Source organism: Ictalurus punctatus, chromosome 27 (assembly GCF_001660625.3).
Source record: "Ictalurus punctatus breed USDA103 chromosome 27, Coco_2.0, whole genome shotgun sequence".
NCBI classification, from domain to species: domain Eukaryota; kingdom Metazoa; phylum Chordata; class Actinopteri; order Siluriformes; family Ictaluridae; genus Ictalurus; species Ictalurus punctatus.
This window is the reverse complement of record NC_030442.2, coordinates 8,828,796-8,850,538: the sequence shown is the minus strand read 5'-3', so window position 1 is coordinate 8,850,538 and position 21,743 is coordinate 8,828,796. Positions and strand designations below refer to the sequence as shown.

At 40.3% G+C, this 21,743-nt stretch overlaps 1 protein-coding gene across 1 annotated transcript in view; it reads right to left on the bottom strand.

The window, feature by feature from the left end:
* Positions 1–21,743, bottom strand: part of iqgap1 (IQ motif containing GTPase activating protein 1) — a 51,541-nt gene that overhangs the window by 1,462 nt on the left and 28,336 nt on the right. The window contains exons 7-36 of the mRNA XM_017458556.3: positions 21,624–21,737; positions 20,867–21,045; positions 20,675–20,762; positions 20,424–20,587; positions 19,980–20,064; positions 19,523–19,686; positions 19,275–19,435; positions 17,748–17,872; positions 17,491–17,654; positions 13,352–13,442; positions 13,100–13,267; positions 12,868–13,010; positions 12,553–12,723; positions 12,355–12,438; positions 12,173–12,244; positions 9,464–9,533; positions 8,942–9,306; positions 8,671–8,834; positions 8,352–8,576; positions 7,665–7,805; positions 7,332–7,416; positions 4,876–5,108; positions 4,541–4,673; positions 4,329–4,431; positions 4,109–4,244; positions 3,938–4,025; positions 3,634–3,843; positions 2,229–2,392; positions 1,985–2,107; positions 1,360–1,468 (exon numbers count right to left, since the gene is read on the bottom strand). Coding sequence (XP_017314045.1) covers positions 1,360–1,468; positions 1,985–2,107; positions 2,229–2,392; positions 3,634–3,843; positions 3,938–4,025; positions 4,109–4,244; positions 4,329–4,431; positions 4,541–4,673; positions 4,876–5,108; positions 7,332–7,416; positions 7,665–7,805; positions 8,352–8,576; positions 8,671–8,834; positions 8,942–9,306; positions 9,464–9,533; positions 12,173–12,244; positions 12,355–12,438; positions 12,553–12,723; positions 12,868–13,010; positions 13,100–13,267; positions 13,352–13,442; positions 17,491–17,654; positions 17,748–17,872; positions 19,275–19,435; positions 19,523–19,686; positions 19,980–20,064; positions 20,424–20,587; positions 20,675–20,762; positions 20,867–21,045; positions 21,624–21,737 — 4,322 coding nt within the window. The remainder of the gene's footprint in view (positions 1–1,359; positions 1,469–1,984; positions 2,108–2,228; positions 2,393–3,633; positions 3,844–3,937; positions 4,026–4,108; positions 4,245–4,328; positions 4,432–4,540; positions 4,674–4,875; positions 5,109–7,331; positions 7,417–7,664; positions 7,806–8,351; positions 8,577–8,670; positions 8,835–8,941; positions 9,307–9,463; positions 9,534–12,172; positions 12,245–12,354; positions 12,439–12,552; positions 12,724–12,867; positions 13,011–13,099; positions 13,268–13,351; positions 13,443–17,490; positions 17,655–17,747; positions 17,873–19,274; positions 19,436–19,522; positions 19,687–19,979; positions 20,065–20,423; positions 20,588–20,674; positions 20,763–20,866; positions 21,046–21,623; positions 21,738–21,743) is intronic.

Below are 21,743 nucleotides of genomic sequence, written 5' to 3'. Positions count from 1 at the left end.
GGGAATAAATATGAGGTAACACGAATATGAGGATTTTTAGGTCAAAATCCCTTAGTCATTCATTACAATGGGTAAGACAAAGGAATATAGCTGTGATGTGCGGCAAAAGGTTGCTGAGCTTCACAAAATGGGAAGTGTCTATAAGAAAACAGCACAAGCATTGAAAATGCCCATTTCCACCATCAGGACAATAATTCAGAAGTTCCAGTCAACTGGAAATGTTATGACTCAACCTGGAATTGGACGCGTGTCTATATTGTCTCAGTGCACTGTGAACAGGATGGCTCGAGTGGCCAAAAAATCTCCAAGGATCACAGCTGGAGAATTGCAGTTAGGTAGTTAGTTTCGTCTTGGTTAAGAATTTCATTGGCTAAGGAAGTTTAAAGTTCATTTCTGGCGATGTGATTCGCCAGAAATCGCATAGCCAAAATTTTAAAAGTTGAATTATATTCAAGGAAACCCACTGTTAAAAATACAATAAAGTTCTTCTTTCTTTTTTTTTTTTTGCTTTTTAAAGTTCAATAAACGCATGATGTTTCCAAAGTCAATGAGTAATCGCGTTTAATAATCGTGATCTCAACACAGACCAAAATAATCGTGATTATGATTTTTGCCATAATCCAGCAGCCCTAGTTCGGATATTATTATACAGTGTAATGTAATATTTAGAAATAACATCATATGATACATTTTCACATTTCCTCCAAGGATCACAGCTGGTCTATAAGAAAATGTGTCTATATTGTCTCTCATCAGGAATTATAGGAAAAGACTCAGCTGTTATCTTGGCAAAGGGAGGTAGCACAAAGTACTGACAAAGTGTGCCATTAATTGTTCTATACCTATATTTAACAAAGATATTTTTTGATAAATGTGCTTTGTTTGCAATTGTTTGAAATCCCTGAGAGCAGAGTATTTTTGCGATTTTTTTTTTTTTAAACAAAAGATCAAAGGGTTAAACAAAAGAATTTTTCCCACAGCCTTCTCTGTTCATATTTAGTAAGGGTGCCAATATTAGTGGAGGCCACTGTTTGTCTTTGGACTGGGGGAGGAAACAAAGAGTACCTGGAGGAAACCCTGAAGCATGTGGAGAACATGCAAACTCTGCGCACACAGGACAGAGGTGAGAATCGAAACCCCAACCAGTGCGATATGGGGCAAATGTGTTAACCACTAAGCCAGCATATAAGATGTAAAATGGATATAAATGTATAATGTTTATGTGGGATTCTAAAATCACAAAAACACAAGAGGTCCAAATATAATAAATAAAATAATCAAATCAATCAATCAATCAATCAATCAATCAGTAATCAAACAAACAAAAATATAGTACAATAATTAAAGAATAAACTTTACCTGGTACTCTAACATTAGCGTCTCCAAATGGACTCCCATGAACTTGGCTTTTACATCAAACACTCCCACAGCCTCAGATGGAGAAATCTCAAAAATGACATTCTTGAATCTGTGAAAAAAAGGAAATATGATGCATATTGTAAACAGTTTGTGGCACATTTAATACATACAGCACTGAGCAAAAGTCTTCGGCACATGCAAACAAACATTGTAGAGCAAAGATGCCTTCAAAAATAATGAAATGAAATGTTTCTACATTAAAAAAAAATACTATAAAGAGCAGTAGAGAGTAATAAATTAAACAAAGTCAATATCTGGTGTGATGACCTTTGCTTTAATTTTTTAAAATAGTTTTATAAGGAAATGAGCTGTAGGTTTTATTGAGCATCTTCCAGAACCAGCCACGGTTCTCTTGGAGACTTTGACTTTTTCACTTGCTTCTCATTAGTGCAGCAAATCATCATTATATTTTGTGTCTGAAAAGTGTCTCGCATAATATTCTGCTTTCTTTACTGACATACAAACATTTTTCTGCAACATTAAATCTTGTGCTAGAAAATTAATGTTTGGAAATCTAACATGTACAGGACTGTGTATATTTTTGTAAAATCGGGTGAAGACTCACTGATTGGTTTGCAGATCCTCGATCTCGATCAGCACTCCCTTCTCATGCAGACGTGCTGCTGTGTACTTCTGTGAAGCCTGCTTGCTCTTCTTCGCCTTGTTTTCTCCAGGCTTCTTTGACACTCTGATTAGGAATAAAGACGATCCATAAGCTCTGAAGAGCAAAAGCCAGCCCTCTTTGGCTACTTACATGTTACAGTGACATTACCCTTGTCGCTGGACAAAAACAGATGAAACACACTTACTTGCCCTTGGCCAGATTGTCCATGCAGGTCTTGATGTACTGGTTGTAGTAATCAATCTGTACGTTGTAGAAACTGGTCTTTGTGTTAAGGGCATTATTGGTCTGCTGAAGCTTCACCAACTCGGCCTTCCTTCTCTGGCGATACCGCCTCTGATTTCTGATGTCCTGCACAAATAACAGTTTTTATGTTTACATTATGTATAATGTTACATTACAGGCATATTATGGAAACATGATTCTGTATTTATTATTATTTTATTTATTTATTTATTTATTTATTTATTTTTTACATATAGTACATAGCATCTCTGTTGGACAGACCCTCCCCCGTTTTCCAATCTTCCTAATTATATTCATTTGGACATGAGAAGCTAAAACTAGTTCTAAATTATGGATAAAATACATTTGAACTTTTAAATCCATTGTAATATTAACCTGCATATAATAATAATAATAATAATAATAATAATAATAATAATAATAATTCATTATACACAAATGTAATTAACAGTACTACACATTTCTGTCAAACCAGTGTGAAAATTGTCCCCCCCCTTTTTTTTAAAACTTTGTTTACCCGTAATAATTGTTTTCCTGTTGCTGATATCTAGCAGATTTCTTATGCTGTCTAGAATCCACATAATCTTCATATTTCAGAGCAATCACATTTAAACTGTTAATCTGGTGGATTCCTATCAACAATATAAGCTCACTACACAGGGCATCACAAAATGGCTTTGTAAAACCTACAGAACATAGCGCACTACAGTATATGCCCAGTGGATTCACCCAGAGACAAAGAGTAAGCTCATATAACATGTAATAACCAAAAATTCCCAGAATTCAAAAGTGGTGTATTTTATTTAAGCGTCTGCGGGAAAGAATCAGGAGAAACGTCCGGAGTAGTGGTGCACCACAACAATGCACCTGCACACTCTGCGCTGCCAACATTGAGTTTTTACCCAGAAACGATGTGGTTATTTCATATCCACTGTATTCGCTAGATCTCTCCTTACACTCCTTTTATTCCGAAATTAAAAATGAAACTAAAGGGGGAAAAGATTCGTCACTGTGGAAGAAATCCACAGGAAAAAAAAAAGCAAAAACAAAACAAAACCCCAGGAGGCTCTGGACAGGATGACAAAAGATGACTGCAGGAACTGTTTCCCAGAACGGGAGAAACACTGGGACGAGTGTATCGCATCACAAAGAAAATACTCCGAAGGGGAATAAAGAAGGAATGAAGTAAGTTTTATAACAATAGGTTTTGTTGTTTTTTTTTGTAGCAATTCCGGGAATTTTTAGGCCCCTCCCCATCATACAATTTTAAAACCTACTTTTTAAGTTCATCGTGACATTTCGTTATTTGAAATATCTAAAAACACTAAGTATGTCCGATATGGTACCTTAGCAATGTCATTGATAAGATCCTGGAATCGGTTCTCTGGTTGAACTTTCCCCAGCTCTGCCAGCCTCTGAAGGTTGCTCTTAATCTTGTCCTTTTTGCCTTGCAGTGTGAGACTGTCATCCACCACCGGTTTGGCCTGTTTCATCTTTTCGGGTGTCTTGGCGTCACGGATGGCTCGTCTCTGCATGGCACGCTGGTACTCCACCTCCTGTAGACAACACCAATCGATAACAAGGCATCGGTGAACACATCCAGCTGGTTGTCCTCGTAGCACAATCGTACACTCCCTTTCTGGTGTTTACCTGCTCCGGAGTTGCTGCGGTGTCCAGGATTTCGGATAGCGTTTCTCCTGGTTGGAACCGGATCACGTCCACAATGAGCCTCTTGGTGCTAAAAAGAAAATGATTTTGAGGAGATTTGAACCATGAACTTTAGCTCAATCTGAAATACTTCAGAAGGAGAAGACGACATACTTCAGAAGGAGGGTCTTGGCATCGGTTTCAGCATTGGCTTCACCAGGGACATCAAATTTGTTGGTAAGGGTGAGAGAGACTTCCGTCTTGCCCATCATTTCCTTGTTAGGGTCATCTGGTGGCAGTGGATTCTCTCCTGCAAGTGGATAAAAAAAATCCCAGCTGAAGTAAACCGCTGTTCAGTTGCTATATTTTCTACTTTTCCCCCTCAGTGACTCACCTATCAGAGACTCGATGGTTGGCACCTCTCCCAAATCTTCCAGCAGCTCATGAATGGGATCATTGTGCTCGGGAGCGATGGCGTCCTGGTGATCTAGCAAGAGCTGCGAGATGAGAAGGAAAAAAACAAAAAAAAACAAACAACATCCAGTGAGTCATGAAAATAGATCCTACAGGCAGGTACTGTACGAGTGTGACTGCGCAGACACGGACCGTGTGTGTATTGATGATCTCGCCGATGGAGATGTAAATAACTGGCTTGGTTACGGTGACCAGGTCTGAGTACTGATCCACGTTAAATTTATCCTCCAGTGACGGGACGTCACAAGCTGCCAAGAAGAAACGTCTGATGGGAAGAGAAGAAAGAGGATATTAGAGCAAGCAGAATAAAAGGAAGATATGGCAACAGAAACATAATGAGACTGGAGCTATCATTTTAAATGACAACACGTGTACCGCCCTTATTCTAAGATTGACTCACAAACTCAATGCCAGGAAATGCAAACTGGGGGATAGTGGCAATGGAAAGCGTGAGGTAAATTACGTACCTAAATTTCTGGTAGGAGTTGGTAAGGTACTCGTTGATGGGGTTAAGATGGGCGTTGTCGCCGAGAAACATCTTATTTGAAGCAGCGTGCTGCAGCATTTTGGCGATGGAGCCCAGGTTTCGCCGCTGATCGGTGGTCAGCTGACCTCCAGCTGACATGTCAATGATGTCAAAAGCATCAGGAGCCACAATGGCAGGGTTCATATAGCGATAATACAGCAGGTTTCCAACAATCTGAAAATCAAGATGTACACAATCAGACTGACTGGCAATGCTGTAAAATCTTAGCTGTAACACAGCTGGTGTAAGGAAATATAATTAAGCGTTGCAGCCCCCCACCCCCCCCGCCAAAACCGATTTTTCAGCAGGGCAGAGCAGAAAACAAGGCAGGGAGCGTGAAGGAAAGAGAGACAGCGGTGTGGCTCACCTGGCGTGCGCAGGAACGGAGAAGCGGTGAAGTCTCGAGAGAGGAGCGAAGGCAAGGGCAAAGAGCGCGGCTGGAGCCAGAAGAGACGGCGGACAGAAAGACAAAAGAGATAGAGGTAGCACTCAGCATTCAGGAAAGTGAAGAGAAAGAAGCACCACAGTCGAGGTATTCTCAAGCACAGGTTCCAAAAGGAGCACTGAATAATGTAATGCAATATAGTGATGGGCACAAGTAGTTAAATAGCCAAGTACTTGATATACACCCACTCGACTAGTACAACGCTAGAAAAAATTGGGCTGACAAACAAAAAGACAAGAGGAAAAGAAAAAGTTTTTTTCCCCATGTTAAAATGTGAATACATGGCATTCCGGGGTCACCAGTCCACCTCGGCACGAGACAGCAAGTAATGCAGTAATGAAGACAATCGACCCAAATGTACAATACTTTGTTCTTAATTAAAACAGAAAGCAAAGTACAAACCGACAACGATAATGTGAATCTCAAACGGTGCTTTATTTGCCCATTTATTAAAGGGTCTGCACTTATAGAGCACTTTTTTAACCTTAGTGGTTCCAAAGCACTTTACACTGGTTCTCATTCATACATTCACTCACACACACACCCTCCAATGGAAGCAGAGCTGCTATGCAAGGTGCCAACTTGCCATCGGGAGCAACTCGGGGAGCGTTCAGTGTCTTTCCCAAGGACACTTCGGCATGTGGAGTCACGCGGGCCGGGAATCGAACCGCCAACCCTACGATTAGTGGACAACCCGCTCTACCACCTGAGTCACAGCCACCCCATTATTATTAGCTCTACAAAGCCATTATGTTTTACTCTATGGCTTCGCTCATCAGGGTGAAGTTTCCCAGATCTGATTTTCTGCCTTTATGTAACACAGGTCTGATCTCCCCCGAGGACGGTGTGCATGCCAAAATCCAATCCTTTCAAAATCATGTGGCTTTTCCCCTCCCAACACACATGTGCATATCTCTGTCATCAAGTTTCAGCAGTAAGACAAAATCAACAATGGAGACCAGTGACAGCAGCGATTACATTTAGGGAAAGGACGAGGAAATCGAGCTGAGTCAAAGGAACCTACTGAAACCGAGTAACGTACAGTAGACAGACAACTGCACAAGAAATCGATATGCACATGCAGGATGGTTTAGAGGACAGGCGGAGTCAAACTAAAAGACAGATATGGATCAATTGTGATAAACCTGAACAGTCAAGATAGACACATCCAAGAAAAGCAAAAAAAAAAAAAAAACAGAACTGATTGATTAAAGGCGCCTGTAATGCGAACGTGGCCTAAGCAGACCCTCGGTTAGGCTTAATCTGAATCACAGACCGCTTCCCATTCACGGTATGCGTGTTGGAGGCATATTCGGCTCGGTAGCGTAATATAAATTCTATCTATTAGCAACATTATTGTATGAAGAACATCTAAAACAATGTTTATAAGAAAAGTATGATATTGCCTCCTTGACATTTTCTTTACTTAAGTTTTTACCTTCCATGGTTCATGCAACACACACACACACACACACACACACACACACACACACTGTAGTGCTACTTCTAATGCTTGTTCTGTCTGTGGTAGTAGAAAATAATATTTAATTAACAATAATAGCTAATACTACATTTTTAATAAGCTGATTTTTATTAATGGCCACTTAGTGGAATGAGGGAAATGTTCTATTATTAAAACAGGCCATCACAAACAAGGTAGACTCTTTATTTTAAATATGAAGTAGTCAAGTTGTGTGCGTTTGTGTGTGCATGGTTCAAGTACTTGACCACAAAAAATTTACTTGAGATGCCCATCAGTAAAAGTGATCAAATCCAGGTTTGTGTATACAAAAGGAAAACAGATCCAAACCAGAAACTCGAGTTTAAAAGAGAAATATGACCGCCCAAGAAAGTGAAGAAAACGTGCGTAACAATTAAAACAAATAAATAAATAAATAAATTTTAAAAAGCCACGTGGTCAGCTGTGATTTATGGGATGACTGAGCACAAACCTTCAAAAGCTCATCCTCTGTGGCATCGGGGAACTTTTCATTAAGTGTATCCTTCAGCACTTTGGCAATGAAACGCATTCCATAACTGCAGATGAATAAAAGTCAGAGTCAGAGAGTCAGCGAGAGTGTATCAGTAACACCGATGCTTCCATACCGAGCCTGAACAAACAGGCAGATCATATAACAGGCCTGCGTTTCAATATTCAAATCCAAAACACGCCAACGTATTTAAAGCTTTACTTACAGTGGGAGAGACGTGCCAAAGCAGGGGCACTGTAGATAAATAAATCACACATACTGTATACTCAAAATCTATCGGAGATCAACACTCACGGGATTTTGTCAACAGAAACCACGATGGCTGACAGGAATTTGTCAGTCACTGTCCGCATGTTCTTAATGGAGGCTTCCAGACGTGTCCGAACCTCTTCATGGCTCATGGCTTGCTCTGGAGTGACATCGTAAGGCAGCTTGCTATACATGAGAAAAGTTAAGTGCATGTTAACTTTTGAGACTAGCCAGCGTTGGGGGGAGCAAAAAAACCAAAAACTTCACGTCGTCAGACTTGGACACACACACACAAAGACGTAAAGCATCTTAATATCTGGTTATCCCCAGAAGTGAAAAGGGGGGAGATACATATATAAAATCTTTGATATATCTCTTGCATCGTTTCTATAGTAACAGCTAACGCAGGGACTAGTATGGAACATGCTCCATGTAATCAAAGACTAGTAATAAGTGATAGCAGGAATTAAAATCTGGTGACACTCCACCACATCACACGTAACTATAAACGAAAATAGATTAAAAGTGCTGTGCGTGAAGTAATAAAAATGTTGGTAAATTGTCGTGGTGAAGGAAGGATAAAATGCTTAAAAAGTCGGATCACACCAGACAATTGTTGATCATTTTCATCGATATGACCGCACATCCCTTTTTTGTTTTATTCCACCAACCGGTATCTCACTGGTAAGTCACTTATCAAATTGCAAACGTAAAACATAAAGCAGCCCAAACCTGGCCTCTCCAGTCTGAGACTCCATCTGGTTCACCCAGGCCTTGTAAATGTCCACGGGGTCAGTTTTGATGTTTAGCGTCTTGTCGTCCATGATTTCTTTGACGACCGGAGACAGGATCTGCCTCAGAGCGTTCTGACCGCGAGCTCCTCTGTTGAAGCTCACCACCATTTTGATGACCGTGGGGTTTCCAGTTACAATCTCCTGGATCTGGTCCACTTTTGATCTGTTCAGATAGGTTGAGCGTAAACCCGTGACTCATCAAATGCTTAAAATGGCACCAACATCTATAAATACAGGTTTGATATGATGAACCTTACTTGATTTCCTCTTGCAGTGCTGTTTTGAAGAGTTTGAGCAGCAGGTACTCTTCACGCTGGTTGGACGCATAGTTGTACAAGGTGAAAATCACAGAGTCCATGAATTTAGTGGACTTGTTCTGGGGCATTTGGAAGATCAGCTTGGCCAGGTAGGTGGGATTAGTCTGAGGAATGAATTTAAAAAAAAAACACACAAGGGCATTTTCAAAAGGTTTTTCAAAACGTGGCAAACAATATCTAAATAGCAACACCTACATGAGGCAGAACATACCTGCAAAAGGTAGAAAAGGTACTGATAGGCTTCCAGCTTGTCTCGCTTTTCTTTACTGAGAGCCTTCAGTCCTCCCTTCTGCTTGTTCATCATCATGAGGTTGGACAGCTCGCCCTTGTTCTTCTTGGTGAGCTTCTTGCTGTGCGACACGACCTCCTGCAGGGTGATCTTGTTCTTCACAAGAAGCCCGATCTTGATGTCCATCAGGTTGAGGTCATTCTCCAGCTGCTGGTTGGAACGGATGTTGGTGATCACTTCCTCCCTCAGACGCATCAGTTCCAGCTCTTCCTGGAAGTCCTGGTCACTGTGGTCCAGCAGGTGCACGAATTTACGTACAACCGCCATCGGAGGATCGTCTGCGTTGACTGTATGAGAATGATGATGAATGATGTGTACAGAAAAAGAAAAGAAAAAAACCCCCCAAAAAACCTGGAGTAAACTTAATATTACTGAAAAACAGAATACACTGATCTAGGTATAAAGTTATTTCTTGGAAAGGAGTTCATATAGAGATATGCTTACTGAGAGTCTTGTAGTCATCTCTTGCTTTGTTGGCCCGGATAAACGCCTGGATTTTCACCACTTCATTAATCTGAGATTTCAAAAGATATTCAAAGATGATGGTTACAGTTCCAAATCATCATAAGTTGAGCACACGTAGTAAGGCTTTAATACCAATACTACACACATCAGTATTCAGACCTCAGACATAACTATAGGCTTTAGCGCTACTCAGATGTTATGTGAGTTACACACACACACACACACACACACACACACACACACACACACACACTTTTGCTGAAAGGCTGCGTCTGAATTACGCATGTCTCAGGCCATGGACATTTCTCTTGTGCTAGATCAATAGCAGCGAGGAGTAGTATTAAGTCCAGCACGACTGTCTGACAGTTTGATAGATTATACAATGTCATGCTGAAATATATGTTTTAGACTGTAAACACACACACACACACACACACACACACACACACACACACACACACACAAAGTGGGACACAACAAAAAAAATATTTAATGTAAACTAATAGGATGTGCTAGATCAAATGTTAATTTAAAAGCTTCGGAATAACGCATAATATGAAATCTATACTGTTTAATTGTAAAAAACCCCAATGAACAATTGCAGTAACAAATGGCGTTACATCATCAGGATACAAAAATCTGGTAACCATAATCCGTTACACTTACTTCAAAAAACAACAAAAACGAAGTAATCCATTTACAGGTACATTTTGTTTATTTAAAAAAAAAAAAAAAAAAAAAAAAAAAAAGGGGGGGGGGCACACTATCAGGATTACAATTTTTTTTTTAATTTAAAAGCAAAGAAATGAATCTTGAGACATAACACAATATAGACAGCTGCTTGATTATAGTTCTGGTTCTCTCTTGCCTATCGCGGCTCACATGAGCAACCTCCTGGGGCATGCGCAAATAAATTTTGCACAAAGTTAATTTCATAGAAATGAATACAAATTGATCTCTGAAATGCTTTTGTTAGGGTGACCGTATGGCCTCTTTTTCTTATCTTAAAAAAAAGCATCTAAATTTGAGAAGACATCCACGATTCGGCATAGTTCCATTCTGATGTGCCTATGTTCTAATACTGCATCATGGGTGTGCATGTCTGCATTGCTTTAACCCCTGTCTGTAATTCCAGTCTTCACGCACACCAAGTGATTGACTATAAAAGGCTTGAACAACTATTAGCCAAATATGTAGCCAAATTCCTGCCTCTTAACAGTTAGCCTACTCTCAGCGAACGTGCGAAAGTGCTGCTGTATACGGCGTCAACAAAGTAGCAAATTAAGCTGTCCTGAGTCAAAAACAATGCCTATGGCCATATAAGGTCATTTTTAATTTCATGTTATTGCATTGCTTCGTATTACATGGCCATTCAAATGAATGATGTATGTATGTATGAACGATGGCAGAAGGTTCACTTGTAGCATCAGATATTTTAATCCATGGACATTCAAAAGAACGTAGCAAAAAATGTAAAACATGGGCAGAGAGAAACCTGAGTGTAGAGCAGAGTGAATTTTATAATTGTTATTATTTTTTTTATACACACACACACACACACACACACACACACACACACACGATGCTAATAGTAAGTCTTTTTCAGCGTATTAAAGACCGCATTCATAGCAACACTGTTCTGAACACTATTACAAGCGACCCCTAAAAAAATAAATTAATTAATAAATGTGTCCCCTCTTTTAGGAAAACAAGGATATGGTCACCCGAGCTTTTGTGATGTAACGTTACCCGCATCAGGGACAGTGATCTTTTATTTATTTATTTTATTAAAACAAATCCAAACATACAATGTTTTAAGCATTAAAATAAGTTCTAAATAAAAGCATTTTAGATCATACTGCTTTCCTCTCAACTTTATTTACATATGTGGCCTTGAAGTAATCCGACTGCAACCAGATTACATTACGTTCATATTGTGATACTTGGATTACGTTACTGATGAGATTTATGACGTCATCTGGAACTGTAACGGAATACATTTTTACAGTAACCCTCCCAACCCTGTATATCATATTAGGCTCTCTTGTTTGTCATTTTTAAAATCATCTGCTGCTTTTGTGTTCCATCGTATTACATTGGACAGCAAAGAAAAAAAAATGTTATTTCTGTCTTCAGACTGCGATGTCCAACCTTATCCGGAAAGGGCCGGTGTGGGTGCGGTTTTCATTCCAACCAAGCGGGAGCCACACCTGATTCCACCTGTTTAATCAGTTGATCTTGGCTTTCAGTAGACTCAGGTGTGGCTTCTGCTTGACTGGAATTAAAACCTGCACCCACACAGTCTGTTTCCGGATAAGACTGGACACCCCTGGTCTAAATGCTACTGAAAAGCCCTGTGCTTTTACCAAAAGTATGCCAGAAAAATTTTGGCAAACTTTGGGAGGTGTGACCTAAGTGCAGAGAATACACATAATTTGTTGGGAAGCCCAGACAATCGACTTGATCATGTGTGTAACCCGTTTCTGAATATGCATAACTGTTCCTCAATAAATATTGACCGCCACCTGCGAATACAACCCAGTGAAGGTGAACAAGACAAAAAATAATAAATAAATAAAAAATATTTAAAAAAAAAAAAAAAAAACCCCACACACAATAACAATGCATACCGATATCAGCTGCCCGGCATCATTGTGAAATACAGATGCTGAGGAAATGATTACTCACATGGTCTTTGAAATACTTCAGGCGATCTCTGTACTTTTTGCGAGCTTGGTGCATTCTAACCATCGACTGGATCTGAGAGTATAAAAATAAATGCACTCTTGTAATCACCTTCATGATTGAATTAAATCAGTGTCCTTGATAGCGAGTCAAAACTCCGTTATTGCTATTCACCGCAATCATACCTTAACAGCATCTTCAGTGTGATCCTTCAAGTACTGTTTTCTTTCATTGAAGGCCTTTTTTTCTTTGTAACCCTTCCAGTGGGCCTGTCAATCCCAAAGTACTAATCAATTCAGTGGCAAAGCAAATTCATAAACAGAGCATTGCTTAGATTCCATGAAAATCCTAATGAGGCCTGTTGTGTCGAGTCCAGGACTCACCTGGATGCACCTGATGGCTGGATCCTGGGTCTGCAGGAAGTTGAGACGCTCTTTTAGGTTGCGCCTCACCAGGAAACCTCGGCATCGTGCTTGCAGTTTAGCGATCAGACTCTCATTAGCCAACCACAACTGCTCGCGGTTGTAGGCTGCGGTCACTCCTGATACGACAGACTAGACAGGGAGCAGAGACAAGAATCAGTTAATGAATATGGTGAGGAATATCTGAAAGGAGCTGGAGTGTAAATAATGAGACAGCTACCACAGAAATCACATCCAAATGACTCATCGTTGCCTAAATATTTTTGGAATCTTCACCTGGATCTCATCCTTGTTCAGCTGGGTATTGTTCTGCGCAAATCCTGCAGGCTCGTCCCATGTGCCCTCTCTAGTCTTCAGGTTGTAGTAATAGTTGTAGCCTCCCTTCACCCAGTGCTTCATCCACTCACTACCATTATCACCTAGGAAACACAGCCACTCGGATCACATCCGCTCCAAATCAACGCATCTAATCGCTGGTACACGAGCGATGCACACTTTACACTCTTACCCTCCTTCTTTTTGTCATTCTTGATCTTAGTCAGGTCATCCTGATAGGTCTGGGCGCACTCTGGGGTCACGCCATACAGACTGGATCCAGGTGTGCGCAGAGCTGCCAGCGTCTGGGTCGCATCCCCACTGTCTACAGCCTCATTAATGGCTTGGATTGCCTGAGAGACTGTCGGAGTGAGGCAGTGTTAACGCCAAAAGTAACGGAGACGATAATGATGCAAGCTAGAAACTATGCATAGTCCTTTCTTACACTGCAGGGCCTCTTCGGTGTCTCGGTTAGCTTGGAAGATGGCCTCCTGGATTTCATCCAGCCAGAGCACTGCTGATGGATCCTGAGTCTCCTAAACCAAGGAAAGAAAGCGTGCAAATAGTCAAAATCAAACTCTGAAATGAGCGAAATGATGCAAAACGTTTTCCAATTAATGGAGGGAATAGATGCAACAGCATTCTAGCTTTTATAAGAATCTAGGTCTTGCAGAACTAATCACGGATGTCAGTAAATGGAACAGATTCAGCCTGAAAGGTCAAACCAAATATAAACAGCATAAAATGTACTCTCTCTCTGACTGTGCTGGCTAGGGACCTTGTAGCCACCAGGAGGCTCTGTTTCTTCGCAATGTCACACCAGACTGCGGTTTTGTTCTCCCGCCCGCTTTTTATCAGCACACTGCACTGGGATTGGCTAGTTGTTCTTACACACAAGCAGCTCTCTGATTGGTTGGCGAAACTATTTATGACCCAGAGACTTTTTGGGCACAGTAAAGTCTTTCTCTGAATTCTTTTGGGGTTTATTTTCAGCTATAGTGCACGTGAGAGTCTAAAATGAATGGCTCGTGTGGAGCTGAGCACAAAACTGATTTGCAAAGTAGTACTTTTCACTAATCATTTCCTTTTCTTTCTTTTTTTTTTGTTTGGACAGATTATTAAACTCTGCAAAACGAGACATTAATCTTTTAACATCAAACCCTTCTGTGTTTACACTGTTACTGACAGCATATTTCATAAATAAGTGACTGCTGTTCACTTCTAGCGAATCTATAATCTACTGCTGTAATCTACAATGGGATGAAGAGGAAGTGGGCGGGGCCCTCGTGGTTTCCGCCATGAGCAAATCTCTTTTCTGATTGGCTAACAGTGCAAGGCCCTCCTCCATTGGCCTCACAGTGCTGGCGGTTCAACTGAACTTGAGGGTGTGGTGGGGAGCTGCGAAACCACTGGGGAATAAAAAGGTTTAGTGTTTTTGAGATTCAAACTCAAAACGAGGATTAGTTAAGCTCTTGCAGTTTTGTGATGTTAATGCCATTTAATTTGATTCATTAGTTAACTTTTTTATTATTTAATGTGTTGTCTTATTGTAATTCATTTCGAGTTTATTACATTTAACGACTGGATGTCACATGATGACTAACTACAGGCACATACATTTGGAAGGATTGTGCCTAGGGTTCTATTTGTACAATGACGCCACCGAACTTCGCTATCCAACAGGGTGTAACAATTTTTCCCCCCCTTTTTAAAAAAAAAAAAAAAAAAAAAAAAAAAAAAAAAGGATACAGACCGCCAATCATAATTACGGAAGTGAAACAGGGTGGGACAAAATGGCAGAGATTGCATTTCAATCTCTTCAGGTCCTGTCACAGCATGAAGTCATAACAAAGGGGGTTACTTTATTCCTGTGTTAACGTCTATAAATATATTCCTATTAAACGTGACGAGCTAGTTTCTTCACACTGGTACCACATGATAGCACTATTGTGACTCCCTTGTCTAAATGTATATTTGACAGCACCTAAATAAAAGTATTAACACTTTCATAAGCAACTGAAGTTCATGTGACATTTCTAATTTTACCCCTGAATTTGCAACAGTCTGGTTTCCACCTGCGGCAGCGTTTGAATATAGCTCTTCCCTCGCCTCAGCTGCACAGCACATGACTTTGCAGAAGTTAAAGGAGGGAGAAAAAAAAAAAAAAAAAAAGAGAGAGAGAGAGAAAAAAAAAACAAACAAGCAGAAACTTCCTTCCATAACCACTTCCTATGTCACAAGAACATCTGGAAGGCTCGAGGTAAAGATCACACCCAGGAATCTCCAGTCAGAAAATGCTCAGAGCTTAAAAATGCACAGTCCGATTCTGCCAGTGTGGCGCAGCAGAGTTTTGTCCTTTTAAGGCAGCGACGCAGTCATCAGTCTGTTATTTCCTACTGTTGTGAAAACCATCGCATAAAGGAAGACTTTGTTTTCACTGCCATTTGAGTCCTGCTTGAGTCAGAAATTAGACCTAGCAACAATTAAACCTCAAAACACACACAAGATATAAATCAGAGTTGAAAACACACAAAGGGCATGGAAAATAAGCAACGACGGGCTTTCCAACAGAGTTTAGCAAAAAAGTCAAAACGGCATAGACTCTAGCTCGTGCAAACGATCAGTCGCCATTCAGCGGGGTTGGAAAGTTTCTCACTGCACCCACAGATTGATGTCCCGTCCCCCCCTCACTCCTACATCTGGATGACGTTAGTTAAGCACTGATGAGGATGTTGCTGATGAACTCTGCTGGCAAACATTTACCGTGTTCTCAATTCTCACCTGCATGGACAGACTTTCACCAAGTGAAACTTACGGTGACTTCATGAGTAAACAGAGGGGAAAGCTAACTATTTATAATGAAATGGTAAACTTCATCACCTAGGGATGATATTACATCCATACCGACATGTAACGTTTTACATTTAGTATTCTGATACTAGAGGATCCTTTCTCGAACGGCATTTATGAGTAATGGAAGACTTAAAGGTTAAAATCCGATGACAAAGTGAACAGGGGGTGAAGAGAAGAGCGCGAGAGACAATGAATGTTAATGACGTCATCCGTCTGGAGTCATGGGTAAATGTGTCATATGAAAGGTGGAGTTAATGATGGAACCACACTTTACACAGCCCCTTCTCGGAGGAGATTAAAAGGAATGAAATTAGGAGTCTAATTTCACCTGGCTTTAAACCAGTATATCACACGATTTTATTTACATGAGATCTGATCAAAGTCACAGATTTTAGACTAATAATCAGGATATTTAGTGCAAATGCACCGGTAATCTGCTATATTTCAAGTTCCTACATCCATGAGCAAATATAACCAAATAGAGGATATACATGAAGCTGTCCAAGTAAAAAAGGAACAGCTCAAAGGGTAAATTACAACCATAAAACATCACTAATGAATAATTGCCATGGAAGAGACTCGAGATCTGATGTTAATTAGCAGCCAGTAACCTCAAGTTTGTTTTGTTTTCAACAGACCACGCCTTCATATAAACAACATGAGTGATTGCGGAACCATAAAAAGTAAGGAGAACTTTGGCTGGAGTTCTGGGCGGCTTCTCCTTTGCACTAGATATTCAGAGATACAGACTCTAGGGTAGGGAAGAGACAGGGAGGCGTAGCACTCTCTCTCTCTCTCTCTCACTCACACACTATGTGCTTTTAAAAAAATGTTTAATATATATTTTTTTTAAATAAAGAAGTTTTAAACACAATTTCCTGGAAAATTTTCTACAATCGTCTTCTTTTATCAATTCTTTATTAAAGTAAACGATTTTTTTGTTGTTTTTTTGGGCCAACAACACACTAAATTCTCACCTGCCCTTCCACAGGTAATTTTCTTCATACCTCACATACATATTGTATGCTGATAAAATGCCAAACACCTTTAAATTACCAATTGTGTTCATCGCATAGCTCATGTACATTTAGCGACACCTACAAAACTCCATAAGAAGGAAAATCTTACAGAATAATGCAGCTCAGCCACTGCAGCGCACCCGCTTCCACAGACGCAAACTAATTCTTCTTCTGTTTATAAGGCGGCATTTATTTTTTTCCCCTAACTGAATGGCAAGGTTTACGTATTAATTTATGGATTCATTTTGGATCGCTTCCTTTCAACTCATAAGAAATGAGGAGTTTCACAAAATGTTCATTAAATCCTCGTGTGTAAATAAAACAAAATAATCCGTATGTCAAATTGAAGAAAATCTGATCAGTCGAGGTTCACATTAGTGAGTCTCCTTTAAGTAAATTTACACAAACTCATACAATACGACCGTTTTTCTGAACCAACTTGAATTTCATTAATAGCTCATTTCTTGTGTAAAATGCACCTGTGAACAATTTACGATTACATTCATTCATATGTGGTTTGATAACTAAGGCGCGTTGTCTGATTCATTCAGTCCTGGACTTTTATATTAGTTTATATTATATAATTAATACAATATTTTTTTACCCTTCAAAAGAGACCATGGAATGAAGATGGAGTGACTGGGGCCTTCTGGTAAGATTGGGCAATTCAGACACTATAATGCATGTAAAGGAAAAACTAAAAAGGACATACGTGAGCTTTCTCTCTCCGCGCCTCCAGGAGTTTGTCGAAATAATGCTGAGCTATTGACTGATCCACGTCGGTCAGCTTGGCTGCAGGTTGCTGCAGCGCCTCCAGAGTCTTCTTTGGGTCTCCCTCATCGAGAGCCTCATTGATCAGACCAATAGCAGCGATTCCTGAGGAAATGACACATCAGAAGATTGTGAAAGATCAGGACTAATGATGTTACCTGATCAGCTCGTGGACTGGCGCTTATGTGTGTGACTCACTCTCGTGCTCCTCTTGAATGGTGCTGTTGACCTGATCCACACACGCCTGGATGTCGTTCCACGTCAGATAGTCGCTGCTTTCTTCTCGCGCTGCGGCCTTCAGGCGCAACAACTCGTCGATGTACCTGAATACAAAAAACGAAAAAGCCGTATGAACAAAAACATGAAGATGCCAACATACTGACCAGGCAAATACGCCAAATCCAAAAGATCAGAGGTCATCTCTTTATATTCTGCTATTCTTTCACTCTCGTTTATACGAGTGTGACATTAATATGTTCCTGACAAACCTGTTTTCAAGTCAGACAGAGGTAGACAATGCTTCAATAAGAATTTGAGGAAAATGTACAGGTCCTTCCTTAACTATTTACCCCCTTGAAGTTTTCCATAGTTCATAGTTTTACAACTTGGAACTGAAATGAACTTCAGGATTACAGATTATGAATGTAACAACAACAACAACAACAACAACAACAACAACAACAACGATTCAATATAGTTTGTAAAAGTTATGACTGCAAAGATATTCACCCGATATAATTAATACTTATTCTTATCCTCCAGAAGTATAAACAGTACTTAGGCGAATGTGTGAACAATGCATCAAGTATAACCTGCAGAAGTGCCCAAACAACCTTGTTTATTTATTTGCCTGAAGCAGTGTTATGTCGAGCAAGCTCATGAATTTTTTAATACTACCATAATTGTATAGAATATAAATATGGAAAATATAACCACGGCTTTTCCATTCCGCTTACAGATGTTGGATGTCAGGTCTATTCAAAAGGGAACGGTTTGGAGAAGAGATTTCTGGGAGTTGATTCGAGTACCAGACAAATGCGCTTCTCATGTTAGGTATACGAACACACTTGGGTAAACTACTACTACTACTACAACATAATAATAATAATAATAATAATAATAATAATAATAAATTAGTTTATCAAGCAGTAGTATCCTTTTTAAGCAACAAAGCAATGCTGTGTAGATTACAGCTGCACCCGTGCAAAACACCTCGGTCTTTGTGTGGTATGCATATTTTTATTCAAACAAGACCTGATGCTCATGGCAGTATGAAACATTCTCACTACATGGTGTGTGCAATATCAAAATAGCAAATCTTTTCCATCTGCCCGAGTAGCTTCTCATGGCTAAACAGGAAATCAAATAAAACGTCACTGTTGTTGCTTGTAAGAATAAAATGGTGTTATTTTTTCCTGGGGTTTTTTTTGTAAAGCAGATGAACTTTACAAAGAGTATTCGTGTTCAGATCACAAATCCTCTCAACAACCAAGAAATGCGTATTAATACTAGCATTAATACGAGCGTTGATGTTCGTCGTAGTAGAATACTGATTAGGATTTAACCTGGATCATTTACGGAAGGAATCTAAGGAAGGCAGGTGAGAAATTACACTCTCTCTTATTATACATTAAATTTTTCTACCTGTAAAAAAAATTTTAATGAACATGAAGTTGCGAGGCTGTTACTGAGTGATTTGTGCAGAAGACTGGCTGTGCGTCTCACCTTTGTGCATACTCTCCCTCCACGTTGCTGAGGCCTGTAACGGTGCTGCTCAGCTGTTTCCACACGGCACCTCGGTCTCCCACATCCAGAGCCTCGTTTATCAGAACCACCGACGACAGCATCTCTACCGCAACCAGCAGTTCCGGGTGCGTGAGTGAACCCTGATCAACCAGATGCACACCTTAGTCAGGACAACAGAACTCGATCTGATTTTAAGTACGTGTGCATGAGTGCGTGCATGTTCTGACCTCTGGGCTTTGCTGCTGCAGGCTGAAGAGTTCTCTCTGGTACAGCTCAGCGGCTCTGGGGTAGACGGCTGGGAGCTGAGCGTCTGGATTCATCAGCTCGTTCACCGTTTCCTCAGGAACACCTTTCCTGATGGCCGCATTTATCCGCTCTAGGGCCTGAAGCACTGAGAAAGACATGTTCGGCCACTCTAAAGTAAAACGGACTCGATTCAAATACAAAAACACATCAGTATTAAGGTTTAGAGCCGCAAAACTTAAAAGACCATGTCCAAAATTTCAAATTTTGATTTTCAAATCACGATTTCGATTGATCTGCCACCGTAGTGACAAACACACTTCGGTTATCTAGACACTTAAATTACATCTGCCAAAAAAAATTCATTCCATACACCCAAAGATACATTTTTTTTTTTTAAATTAAGGTGACGAAGTGCTATGAAAAAAAAAAGGTTCCTACTTCTCTGATAGCTATCTGCAACGCTATTGGCTGCATCCACGCCGTTCTGCAGCTCTTCTTTGGTCAGCAATTCTCCTGCGGTGCTCTGGGTCGACAGTAAGCAAAATATTATTTATACCCACACACTCTATATATTATATTATATTATATTATATTATATTATATTATATTATATTATATTATATTATATTATATTATATATATATACACACACACACACACACATACATACATACATACATATATACACACATACATATACACACACACACACACACACACACACACACACACACACACACACACACACACACACATATATAAAAATATAAAAACCCCACATTATATATTATATTACATTACATTACATTACATTGTGTGTGTGTGTGCGCTTGTTATAAAGAAACAAGCACAAACAACTGAGCTCTATTTTTCCTCCATTACCTGCTCCTTAGCTTCTCGGTCTGCCGCCAGCTGTTTGAGGTACCATCCTTTGTTCTTTGACTTGAGGGACTGCAGACCCAACACTGGCGACGAAAGCACCTTGTAGAGCTTGTCCTCATCGCCACTGTATAGTGCTTGATCCACTGAAGTCAGGGAATTGGACACTGTAACAGAAGAGAAGGGTGACAGGATGGATTGCTGATGTTAAGTCGAATAATAAGTGAATAAATTCAGATTCGCACGGAACTTACAGTTAACTTTGTTGACATTGCCCTGAATCTCAGCCTGGGTGAGCAGCTCCTCATAGACGTCCCGTTCTGCTTCCACGTTCTCCCCGATCTACAGCGGACACAGAGCTTAGGGCTTTTGCAATGACAGGACCAACGGATTAAGAAGATTGCTACTTTCACGTTATGTGACTGGTTAAGATGCACATCTCGTACCCTCTTCCTGGAATTGGCCACTTTCTCAGCTTTGGCCTGGAACAGCGTGTCTTGGTAGTGCTGGGCGGCACTCTCGTCCAGGTTAAGCAGCATGGCATTGGGGTTCCTCATGGCGGCCATTGTGCCTGCAGGGTCTCCATGTTCGATGGCATCATTGATGGCGATCACTGCAGCGTGCACTGAGTCAAAGCAACAACAACATCGTTCAGCAGCATTTCTTAACCGAGCGCTTTGTTAACTTCCTGGCATTAGGAACGTGTGGGAAAGCGCTAATCAACCTTCACATGGTAATAATGAGTCAACACTTTGAGAAATCATCTTTTTCCTCTTCTTCTTCTTATTATATTCTGAACAGCTTTTGGATGCTCGCAGTTGTAATATCCATCTACACATTCTTCCTAAAATATCTGCTGTGATTTTGCCAGATGTCAAAGATTGGCCAAGCAGATATGTCTCAGAGGAATGGGAACACAGTGCCTCCTTTAAATCAGGTCTGGGGACTAATCATGGCGTCATGGCAAAACTTCACCATCTTACATTTGTCCCACCCCAACAAAATCTCTCTCTCTGTAGATTTGGCTGTAGCTTTTGGGTTGTTGTTTTGCTGCTTGTAAATCAATGCTAAAATAGAGATACATTTCCTTTTCTTTCATCAATTCGAAAACCATGGGGGGTGCAAACTTTTGAATTCAACTGTATCTATACTTGATCATCGTTAGATCGTAGCACATAAGTAGAACATGTAAATAATGCTCACAAGCTGCCTCATCAACAGATAACTCGTTAGCCAGGATCCCGCCAATCTTGCTAAAAGCTGGCATCTGAATGTTGTACTTCTCCAGCTCGATCTTCATGTTGTTAATCTCCTCCTCTGAAA